This window comes from Helianthus annuus, chromosome 10, assembly GCF_002127325.2.
Source record: "Helianthus annuus cultivar XRQ/B chromosome 10, HanXRQr2.0-SUNRISE, whole genome shotgun sequence".
Lineage (NCBI taxonomy): Eukaryota > Viridiplantae > Streptophyta > Magnoliopsida > Asterales > Asteraceae > Helianthus > Helianthus annuus.
Window position 1 is genome coordinate 85,414,290 of NC_035442.2, and position 11,423 is coordinate 85,425,712.

Sequence of the window (11,423 nt, forward strand, 5' to 3'; positions counted from 1 at the left end):
TACACCTAGGGGACTATAGAAATACCACGAAGGCAATCCCTATTTGGATAAAATATCGGTTTCTGACATTCCATGACAACAGGGATGGGGTGTCAAATCCTATAGCGCTATATCATACTACCAATCGGTCTGGTGAATGTATAAAATAAGTACAATCCGACAATTAATTTTTATAATCTTTGAAAAATTAGTGTTTAAACCATAAATAATCATTCAGTTTGTCAAAAGATAAGTACTAACATGTATAATCAATTTATACTTTGAAATCATGAACATAACAAATAGGTACACACATTTCATCCCAAAACAATGAAAACGGTAAAGAGGGGACTATGTACTCACTTGAGGATGCTTAGAAGTCTTGAATAACAACCAAGCAACGCTAGAGGGATCACTGAATCAAACGGCACCTAATATAGGTAACTAAGTAAATAAATCGGACCTAAATCGGAAGATCGGATAGAACGAGGTTTTGTAAACCGAATGAGTATAGGAACTCATGTAATACGGTTTAACAAAGCCTACATCCTAAATCGAAACCTATCCTAAGTGCTTACGACCCATTACAACCTGTTTAGGTAGCTTACGCTACTTTAACGCGTCGTTCGCGTAAAACGCGTTCGGAACACCTAACTAGTCCTATGACAAGTAATATATGCCTTAACATGTCTAACAATGTTGCCTAATCAGTTTAGATGTCAAAATTTATGTTACATATGCTTATAATGAATTTATGCGTAAAAAGGGCATTTTGGTCATTTACCTATCATACAACTACGTAAACGAAGTGACCATAAGGTATAACCTCGGAAGTTTATTCCCTATACAACTATGGTCACAAAATATGTTTGGTCGAATCCTACTGATTGACCAAACAGGTCGAGTTTGAATGTCTAAGCGGTTGTTTAGACCGCTTATCTTAGGACCCTATATAATCACTAATCTAAAAGTGACGCGTTAAACATGTTAAAACATGCTTAACTAAGTTTGAAAACAAGTTTGATATCAAGACAAAGGGTCTTGATACCCAAGAATAGTTTGGTTGCAAAATACGCAAGAATACGCATTTTGACCGAAACTATGACTCGTCACTACGCCTAAATAACGTGGTAATCAGTAGGTATAGTCACAAGAGACTATAACCATCGTGATTACGCTCACGTTACGAAGTTCAAATGAACTTCGTGTTGACCATAGACTGGTCAAAGTAGAAAGTCAAACACTGTTTGACTTTTACGCTTAAAACGCATAAAAGAACGAAAGAATACTTACAACGGTTCCAAGAAATGGAGGTTTGATCTAATTATTCTCAGGTATGAAGTGTATAACTTCAACTTAGAGAACAAAATCAGATCAAAGGTGAGTTTGCAAATGAAATGGAAGGGGTATATATAGATTTCGGAGAACCGTTAGGATCGTTTCTCGCAAATCGTGCTTTGATCTTGACCTTACAAGTGGGCACATGGTTTTCAAAACCATGGGAATACTTAAAACCATCAAATTCCAGCCCATAGAGTGCAAAACCATGGGTTAAAACCATCAAAACCTCAAAAATGGACCAAGTTCAATGTATCTGCCAGAAATTTCAAAAATGGTCTCTGCAGTTGTAAAACTTGATTTTGGCACTTTTAAGCCCCGTTAACCCCATTTCAAGGATCTAAAATAAGGTTAAAGTATAGGGAACTTGAAATGTGCTCAAAATATCTCGGATGTCGGTTCGTTTGGTCGTACGGTTGCGTTGTTCGGTTAATTACGGCGGAACAAACGTAAAAACGATCCAAATTAAGCGACGAATGGAATTTTATCATGCCAATCACTAAAATAAATTATTTTAATGATTATATAAATTTTTGGGTGTCCGGATATATATTCAAAACGTAAGATATGCTCGAAAATGCAAACTTATGCACTTTTTGATGCTTTTTGTCCCTGAATGACCAAAAAGTTTATTTTAGTATACCGAACACCCTAAAGCCTATTTCTAAGCTATGTAAAGGATATTTATGGTATGTTTAACTTATGATCAAGTTCCAGAATGTTGGTTACCACACGAATGGGCATACTTTCACAGTTTGACACAAATAGTCCCTGCGATCGAATAAACTTGATTTCAACACACCAAACCATTCAAAACTTATTTCTAAGTTATGTAAAGGTTATTTAAGGTATGTTAAGCCTATGTCACTATTCCGGAGTGTTTGTTGCATTAAACTGGTTATATTTACGCATCAGTTCGCGTATAACCTTCCAGAAAGCGATTTAAAGCCCGAAATCGAACAAGAATTGATATGTGCAAACGATGCACAGATTTATACAAATACCAACTATGAAATACAATATTTCATTGGTTTGGTATTTGTATGATGGTTGAAGTGACACAGGTGTCACATATTACAAAGCTTCGGGAATGTTAAAAGGCCTCTCAGAGGTAAGAATTAACATGTTGACACTTTTAACCCCTGTGTTTTGTAACTTTTGATTTTTAAGCGTAAACGGCTTCTAGTGTCCATCAATTTATTCAATAACGAATACGAACATTACATAAGGTCATTCAGAGGCACTAGTTTGGCATGTTGACGCTTTTGTTCCTTCTAATTATATCTTTACACTCTTTGACAGTTTTAGTACCTCAATATATCACGATCAGGGTTTATGACACGTGTCACCACTGTATTGGACATGATTTTGCGAGGTGTTACAACACCGCACTACCCGGTTGGTTCTTAATGTAGCTAACAAGATCAGTTAGACTTGTGGTGTCATTCGGGTACCTAATCCTCACCTATGTCAACACATTCCACCAAATACTCTGAGCCCAAAGACAATTTACAAAAATGTGGTCCGGGGTTTCATCACCAATCCCACATCGTGGGCAGCGGCTGTCCTCCAGGGGAATACCCTTATGAATAAGGCCCGTTTTGGAAGCGATCTTACCTAGAGACACCCTCCACAACAGGTAATTTGCTTTAGACGGAGCCCAGCTGTTCCAAAAGACCTTCGCCATATTCGATCCGGTGTCGTTACTAGCTAGCTCGATATCGAACCTGACTTGTTTCACAGTAAACGAACCAGACGGGTCTTGTCTCCACCTCCAATCAGCCCCTTCCTTGACCAGGTTCTCCTTGATATCAATTTCCATCTTTGCTAATTCACCTTCGACCGAAGCGAAATCCTTCCACACACTCGGTAACGTTTTTTAAGCAGGATTAGCGAATGGGGAGTATTGGCTCCCTTTCCTCCGTGAATGGCAAGCACAACCTTGGCCCAAAGCTGATTTGGGTTAGATTTTAACCGCCATCACCATTTCAGTAACATAGCTAAATTAAAGCCTCGAATACCTCCTAATCCCATTCCGCCAATTTTCTTAGATTTAGTAAGGAGTTCCCAACGTAGCCATCTTAGTTTATGCCACGAATTAGATTTTTCCCATATAAATTCTCTTCTGATTTTCTCAAGTTTGTTCAAAATGCCTTTAGGGGCCGCGAACAAAGAAAGGTAATAGGATGGGAGGCTCCCTAACACCGACTTCGCAAGAGTCATACGGCCCGCAAAGGATAAGTACTTAGCTTTCCACTTTGAAAGTTTTAAAGAGAATTTCTCTAGCACCGGTTTCCAAAACATAACACGTTTCATATTAACCCCGATGGGGATACCCAAATGCATAAAGGGGAAGGAGCCGACCTCACAATTAGCCAAACGAGCCAGCCAGCCCACCTCTCTATCATCAACCCCAATACCAAATAAGTTGCTTTTTCTACGGTTTATTTTTAGACTGGAAACTAGGTTCAACCATCTTAGTAACCGATTCAAGGCTAAGACATTTTGCTCAGACCAAGCTCCAATGAAAAGAACGTCGTCCGCGTAGCAGAGATGAGAGATGCATGGCCCGTCATTAGGAAGGTGACATCCATCAAAAAGATTCATATCACAAGCTCTATTCATGAAAATAGAAATAACCTCCATAGCAATAACGAAAAGAAAAGGGGACAGGGGTCACCTTGTCTAAGACCTCTTTTAAATTTGAATTCTTTCATCGGAGATCTGTTAACAAGGATAGACCCCATACCTGAAACAAGGCAACCCTTTATCCACGACACCCATTGCTTCGGAAAGGCCATCTTGTCCATCATACAACGAAGAAATTTCCAGTTTATAGAATCGTATGCTTTTTCAAAGTCTACCTTGAGCATAAGAATTTTAGTTTTAGATTTTTTGGCCCATGCAATGATTTCACTCAAAATGAAAGGGTTGTCTAAGATGTTGCGGCCCCCCACAAAAGCCGATTGCATCGGAGAAGAAACGTCACTTATGACAAGCTTAAGCCTATTTGCCAACACCTTAGCAATAATTTTATAAACTGAGCACACAAGAGAGATAAGACGGAAATTGGCGAGCCTTTGAGGATCTTTCATCTTAGGAATGAGGGCAATAAAGGAGGAATTACATCCCCCGCTAAAAGACCCCTTCTGATAAAATTCGTTCACTACCCCCATAACAAGGTGTTTTAGTCTGGGCCAAAAGGCTTTGAAGAACTTAATCGAGAAACCATCTGGGCCCGAGGCTTTACCACCGTCACAGCCTTTGATGGCTGAGAAAACTACATTTTCCGATACATGAGGAATTTTGGCCTTGTGGTTTTGCAGAATGGGTCAATGGTGTTGAAAGACTTATTTTGGACAAAACACATAGTGGGCCGCTAGGGCTGGAAACGAACCGAACGTTCAGCGAACAGTTCGTGAACCGTTCGGCGGGAAGTTCGTTTATGTTCGTTTGATTAGCTTAACGAACGAACACAAACAAAAAATTTCGTTCGGTTAGCTTAGCGAACGAACACGAACACAGGTCTCGTTCGTTCGACTGCGTTCTTGAACGTTCGGTAATATGTTCGTTTGATTATATTAAAAAATAATAATATGGTGGTGTGGTAAACTTCTTGTGTTTTGATTTATCATTTGATGGTTGTATTTAACTACTTATATCCAATGTTTAAGGATAAAAATGTTTTCATTTTTTTATTTTCAAGTTAAATATTCGTTTGCGTTCATTTTTATTTGCTTGCGTTCATTTGTGTTCGAGACAAGTGTTCACGAACTGTTCGTGAACAACTGAATTTCCTTAATGAATAGTTCGCAAACATGCTAATTTCCTTAATGAACGAACATGAACATGGCCTTGTTCGTGTTTGTTCGGTTCGTTTACAGCCCTATAGGCCGCCCAAAAAGAAACAACTGCCATGAAAGTTTACGAAACATCATTGGGGAATTGTTTTACTTTATTGGGCTTTGAATATTATATAAAAAAACAACAACCCTAATGGAGAAAGAAAGATATATAAAGGGGAGGTGATCAGACGCAAGGGGTAGCCCTAGTTTTTTTCGAAAATCACATAAGTGGGGGCGGCAATTAGAAGGCAATTGTTTTCAAGAACATATCAGTCCAATACATAATTGATTTGGTCAAAACCGAACCGTCATAGGATAGTGCTCGACGGGGATATTCAGCCGGAATAGCGAGCAAGGTATCAGGGACTCCATCGTGGGTGTTGAGTTCCAACGATTACCTTTCTTTCTATCTTGTTCTGTTTGACTCCCCCATTCGCCTCCCGGGCAGGTTGCCTCCGTCGTGTCTGTTTCTTTCTTCTCCGTTTTCGTGCCCCCTTGTTTTGTCCCGCATTCTCTTGATTGCTTAGTTGGTCTGATACCGGTTGGGCTTTCGTCGTAAAGTTGAGCTAGATTGGTTCGAATCCTATTAACCTTTCAAAGGTTTCTGTGGATTCAAGGGCTGTGCTTTCGTTTCAGGCACCAGTAGTTTGGCGTGCTTTGCTATGGGAAAGAGAGTGTGGAAGAATCACTCTAATAACTGGAATACTATCCTTAACAGGAAGGATTATAGGAGGGAGAAGATCTTTCTGGATATGGAAGCTAGACTTCGGAATGCTACGTCCTTCTTCATCTCCAAACTTCCCGACTCTTGTGACAAGATTGTGCTTTGGCAAGCTTTTGAACACCTGGACAACTTAGAGGACGCTTTTGTCCCTCTCAAAAAGGATAGAGCTGGTAACAAATTTGGTTTTATTAAGTTGTCTAACGTCTCGGACCCTGTTCGGTAGATAGAACAACTCAAGGAGACTCATATTCATGGGGCTGTCATCGGTGTCAACTTAGCCAAATTTGATAGAGACGGGTCCAAGATTGATGTTAATAACAATGGCAATCATGTGTCCGTGTTCTCTAGACTTCAGATGCCGAACCCTATTCCTGTGTCTGATACGGTTCTTGGTAAATCTCCCAAGGTGCCTTTTGGCTCTAAATCTTATAGCTCGGTCGTTAATCCAAAGATCTTGAACTCTACTGGTGGTAATATAGCCCTTCCCCCGATGAACACGGAGACGAAAAAAGCCCTGGAATTCAAATCGCTGGTTGGGGAGGTTAAAGATATAAACACTCTAAATGACTTGAAAGTTCTTCTCTCGGGGTTAACTGAGACGGGTCTTAAACTAAAATACCTGGGTGGGCTTAAGGTTTTGCTTTACTTCAATTCCCATGAAGAGGCAGAAGATTTTCATAGCAATATGGTGAACGAGTGGGAACAATGGTTTTCGAGGCTCTATATTTGGGAAGGGATTCCACCGATCTTCGAAAGAGTGGTGTGGATAAAAATTTTGGGGGTCCCCGTAAGTCTTTGGGATCGGCACGTTTTCAACAAAATAGCCGAAAGATATGGAAGAATTCTGGTAAGGTCCGACGCGGAGGTTAATAACGGGAACTTAGCGGAAGACCGTCTGGCAATCTTGGTCCATTTTGGTAAGAGGGTTTCTGCTGAATTCAAATTATCCTGGAAAGAGCACTCCTTGCAGGTTTGGGTCGAAGAAATTTCTGGACAGTGGAGCCCAGGTTTTTTGGGTGATGAAGCTTCGGAGGAGGTATCGTCAGTGTGTTCATCAGAATTTGGAGGGTCTTTCGCCGGTGACCTTTCCGATTCAGATGAACGTGGGAGTGATTGTTCACGTTCTTGCATGGGAAATACGAAGGGTATGATGTCACCTATTCCCGAGGAGAAGGAGTTGGAAAAGGAGACGTCTGGGGACCACCATGAGCCGCCTGGTATGTTTAATGAGGAGAGAGATTGGGTGGGGCAGGTGTGTAATGATCCGGTTCCGGATTTATCGTCTGGCAGCTCTGGAGAAAATGTAAGGCCTAGTTTAATAACCACCAGGCCCAAACGTACTAAGGACCCACTAGTGAGGGCCCAGGAAGGTAAGGACCCAGTAGTGACGGCCCAGGAAAGTGTTATTCTGGATCTAAATATGGATGCGGAAATTCCAGTGGGGTCTGATCCCTTTAACATCGAAGATATCTTTCGTCTAGAAAGAGAAGGAGGTGTCGATGAAGATCCAGGGGATTCCCCAGTCAATCAGGCGATGGGACTTAACCAGTCCTTGTTCGATACGGAAGTTCAGCAAACCATGGAGTTTGAAGAGAATTTGGGAATTGCAGTGGAGGGATTCGAAAATCAGATTAAGAAGATTGTTAATGGAGAAATGACTCAATCCAATTCCAAATGAATCTTTTATCCATCAACATTAACGGAGTTTCCGATCCTCGCAAAGGTTTTTGTATTCGGAGTCTTAAGGGGAAAGTTAAAGCCGATTTTTTAGGGATTCAGGAGACCCATTCGGAGATCTTGTCTGAGTCTGCTTTTCGCCAATTCTGGGACAAGTCCAAAATGGAATTCGCTTTTGTTGAGTCTATCGGAAGATCGGGGGGTATTGTTTCGGTTTGGAATCCTGATTTGTTTAGAGCTGATTGGGTTATCAGAAATCAGTGCTTCCTTATTGTCTCTGGTCATATCTCAGGTTTCGAAGGTAAGATTAATATCTTAGACCTTCATGCTCCAAACGACTCGGCTCAGAGAAAAGCTCTATGGGGGGGTATTGCTGGTTTTCTAAACCTGGAAGAATTTTGGGTGCTTCTGGGCGACTTTAACAAGGTTAGAACGGAAGAGGAACGGTTAAACTCCATATTCGATTACGGTCTTTCGGAAGCTTTTAATGGTTTTATCCATAACTCAGGGCTCCTGGAATACTCTATGATGGGTGGTAAGTTTACTTACATTTCAGGGCATGAAGATGTCAAATTGAGTAAACTGGATAGGCTTTTGGTTAATGATCGGTTTATGTCTAATTGGCCGAATGCTATCGTTGAGGTCCACAAAAGAGGTTTTTCGGACCATTGCCCCATCTGCCTTTCTTGCTTTGCCCATGACTTCGGTCCGATCCCTTTTAAATTTTTTAATTCTTGGCTGGGAGAGAAATGTTTACATGATATTGTTGAGAAGGATTTTAGGCACACTCTGTCAGTGGAGAGATGGGATGCGGCTCTGGTGGGTATTCTGAAACGTGTCAAAGCTGACATCAAAAAATGGAGGGTGGAGAAAAGAAAGTCCGAAAATATGAAGATGGATGACTTGCTGATACAAATCGAAAACATCGAAAACAAAGCGATTCTCAGGCCTCTTTCGGCTGAAGAAAAGAAAGCCAGATGGGGATGCGGGTCAAAGTGAATAAATTATAGATGATTAAGCTCAAAGATATCCAGCAAAAGGCGAGGATCAGATGACTGAAATTTGGTGATGAAAACAGTAGCTATTTTCATAAAGTGGTTTCATTGAATTTAGCTAGGAACAGAATTAATAGTCTGATTTTTAATGGAACGGTGGTTTCGGACCCGGGGATTCTTAAGGAAGAAATTAGGAACTGGTTCAAAAAACAGTTCTTGGGGCCCATTAGGAGGAGACCAAATTTTGTTAACTTTGGGCTTCCTATCGTTTCGGATCAGTTGGGGTTGGGCCTTTGTGAGAGGTTCACGGAAAAGGAAGTCTTCTTGGCCGTGAAAAGCTGCGATGGAAGTAAAGCTCCGGGCCCGGATGGGTTTTCGCTCAAATTTTTCAAATTTTTTTGGGAAAAGATAAAATTTTGGATTTTGGGCATGATGAATGAATTCCACAGTTCGGGTGTGATTAGCAAGGGTTGTAACTCCTCTTTTGTTTCTCTCATCCCCAAAGTTAGTGACCCTCAAGAGCTTGTTAATTTTCGCCCTATATCGTTGGTTGGCTCGATTTACAAGATCATTGCCAAGGTTCTTGCCAATCGCCTCAAAATTGTTGTTAATAATATATCGTCCCCCAATCAATCGGCTTTTGTGGGAGGCCGAAACATCCTTGATAGCCCCCTTATAGTCAGCAAAACGGTGGCTTAGGCAAAAAAATCCAAAACAAAGTTACTTATTCTTAAAGTCATTTTCGAAAAGGCGTATGATACGATTAATTGGAAATTCCTCTTTCGCATGATGGATAAGATGAATTTCCCGCAATAATGGATTATATGGATAAAAGGTTGCCTGAGCTCGGGTATAGGATCAGTTTTGGTCAACGGCTCCCCCACCAAAGAATTCAAATATAGGAGGGGTCTAAGACAAAGTGACCCTCTTTCCCCATTTCTTTTTATTATCGCCATGGAAATTGTGAGCATGTTTATGAATAGGGGGTGCAGTTTGGGTCTCTTCCATGGATGCCAGCTTCCAAACGGGGGCCCTCTTTTTTCTCATTTTTGCTATGCGGATATGTTCTGTTTTTAGGGGCTTGGTCGGATCAAAATATCATTGCTTTGAATCATTTTTTTAGATGGTTGAGCCTAGTTACGGGTCTCAAGATTAACCGATCCAAAAGTAAATTATATAGAATCGGGGTCTGAGCTTCTGAAGTAAACTCTCTAGCTCAGTTGATTAAATGTGAAGCGGGGTCTTTCCTTTTGTGAATTTGGGAATTCCGATTGGCATCAATATGAAGAAAGCTAAATTTTGGAAACCGGTGGTTGACAAGTTCACAGCCAAACTCTCTAAATGGAAAGCAATGTCACACCCTGGCTTTTGCGGAAGCGTGGGTTTATTTGGTGTGACTTCTTAATACCATAGCAATCAATCATAACAATACTATATGATAAAACAAGAGATGTTCATCCATTAATAAGGTTTAGAAATACAATACAACATCATTTTTAAAATGTCAACACATAAAACAAGATACGACCATAACATGAATTAAAACGAGTTCATATGACATAATAAAGACTTGAATAAAAACATGGTTTAAGGACATGTAACCCGTCCAGGTAAGGGTTACACCTCCTGAACCTACTACCCTGGATGACGTCTTTATTTAGTACGCAGCTTGACACAAATGCAGACACTTGCCAGATCCCTTAGTTTTCCTGAAATACATGTAAGTTGAAAAATCAACAAAAGTTGAGCGAGTTCATGTGTAAGTGAGTATGTATAAACCTTTATAATGCGTTTGTATGTATGAAAATCCTTGGTATGTAGCAATTAAGGAAAAAGAGATCACCATTGGGTTGCAAAGCCAATGATATGTGTGAAGTGATGCAGGAAGACTCAAACCTAGCAGATTTGTGCGTCGGGCACTTAGTCACCACATGGTCCACTCGGCGGACTCAGGAGTGGGGCTCGCTACACCCAAATAGATCTATCACTAATGTCCCTCAGTCCTACAACGAGGACTAATGGCCTTAAGTTCTACCTACCCACTCACATGATCTGAACGTCCCAACCCTCCTTAGGCTAACCATACCATCTATAAAAATGTCCAAAATAATTGTAACATGCATTTCACCCCCGAAGTTATAAAACTGAAAATAGTTAAGAGAAAAGGGGGACATGAACTCACAGTATTGCGTCTTCAGTATGTGTAACCCAAGTCCCTTCAGCCAACATGACTACCTACAGTGTACTAACGTCTATCAGACGAACGGGTCGTGCTTTGTCTTAGTATTTGCGTCTTTGGGCTACGTTTCTGTCATTATTCCAAGTTATAGTAATTATATTTACTTTTGGAATAATTGTTTATGCAGTATCTCTGTATTAATATTTCTTAAGTGTTTCAACTTCGTATTTTCCTTCCCAAGGATGGGGTATTTATACATGTATGCTTTATAATTCCGAAAAATATATTTTAAGTCCAACTTAAAAAATATATTTTAATCATTTGTCTAAAACATTTTAACTCCAAATTGGTTTTAAATTCAGAAACGCCGCAGCAATCATGGGTAACTCGGCATTATACAAAAAAATGGAAGTCGCTTCAAATGCAATCAAACGGGATATCGTTTTTGCAGCTAGCTTGTACATTACTGGCTTGTAGTAACAAAAATGATTGTTATGCTTGTACATTAGGAGGTTGAGCACTACTTTTGGGTGATGTAAACTGACACTAAATCCATGGTTCATTTGACTAATATTATCCATCTTCTTTTTGTTAATTGGAAAAGCTGATTTATTCAATCAAATTTATTGCAGGAAAGTCATTGAGGGAGTGTTTGGTTCGAAACTGAGTGGAATGTAAAAAGAATT

General features: G+C 40.2%; 2 protein-coding genes across 2 annotated transcripts; one reads left to right on the top strand and one right to left on the bottom strand.

Moving 5' to 3' along the window:
• Window positions 1-3,297: 3,297 nt before the first annotated feature.
• LOC110882054 lies at window positions 3,298-3,963 on the bottom strand. The gene has a single exon (XM_022130154.1). The coding sequence runs from the start codon at window positions 3,961-3,963 to the stop codon at window positions 3,298-3,300; it is 666 nt and encodes a 221-aa protein (XP_021985846.1).
• Window positions 3,964-7,560: 3,597 nt separating this feature from the next.
• LOC110882055 lies at window positions 7,561-8,562 on the top strand. The gene has a single exon (XM_022130155.1). The coding sequence runs from the start codon at window positions 7,561-7,563 to the stop codon at window positions 8,560-8,562; it is 1,002 nt and encodes a 333-aa protein (XP_021985847.1).
• The last annotated feature ends 2,861 nt before the right edge of the window (window positions 8,563-11,423 follow it).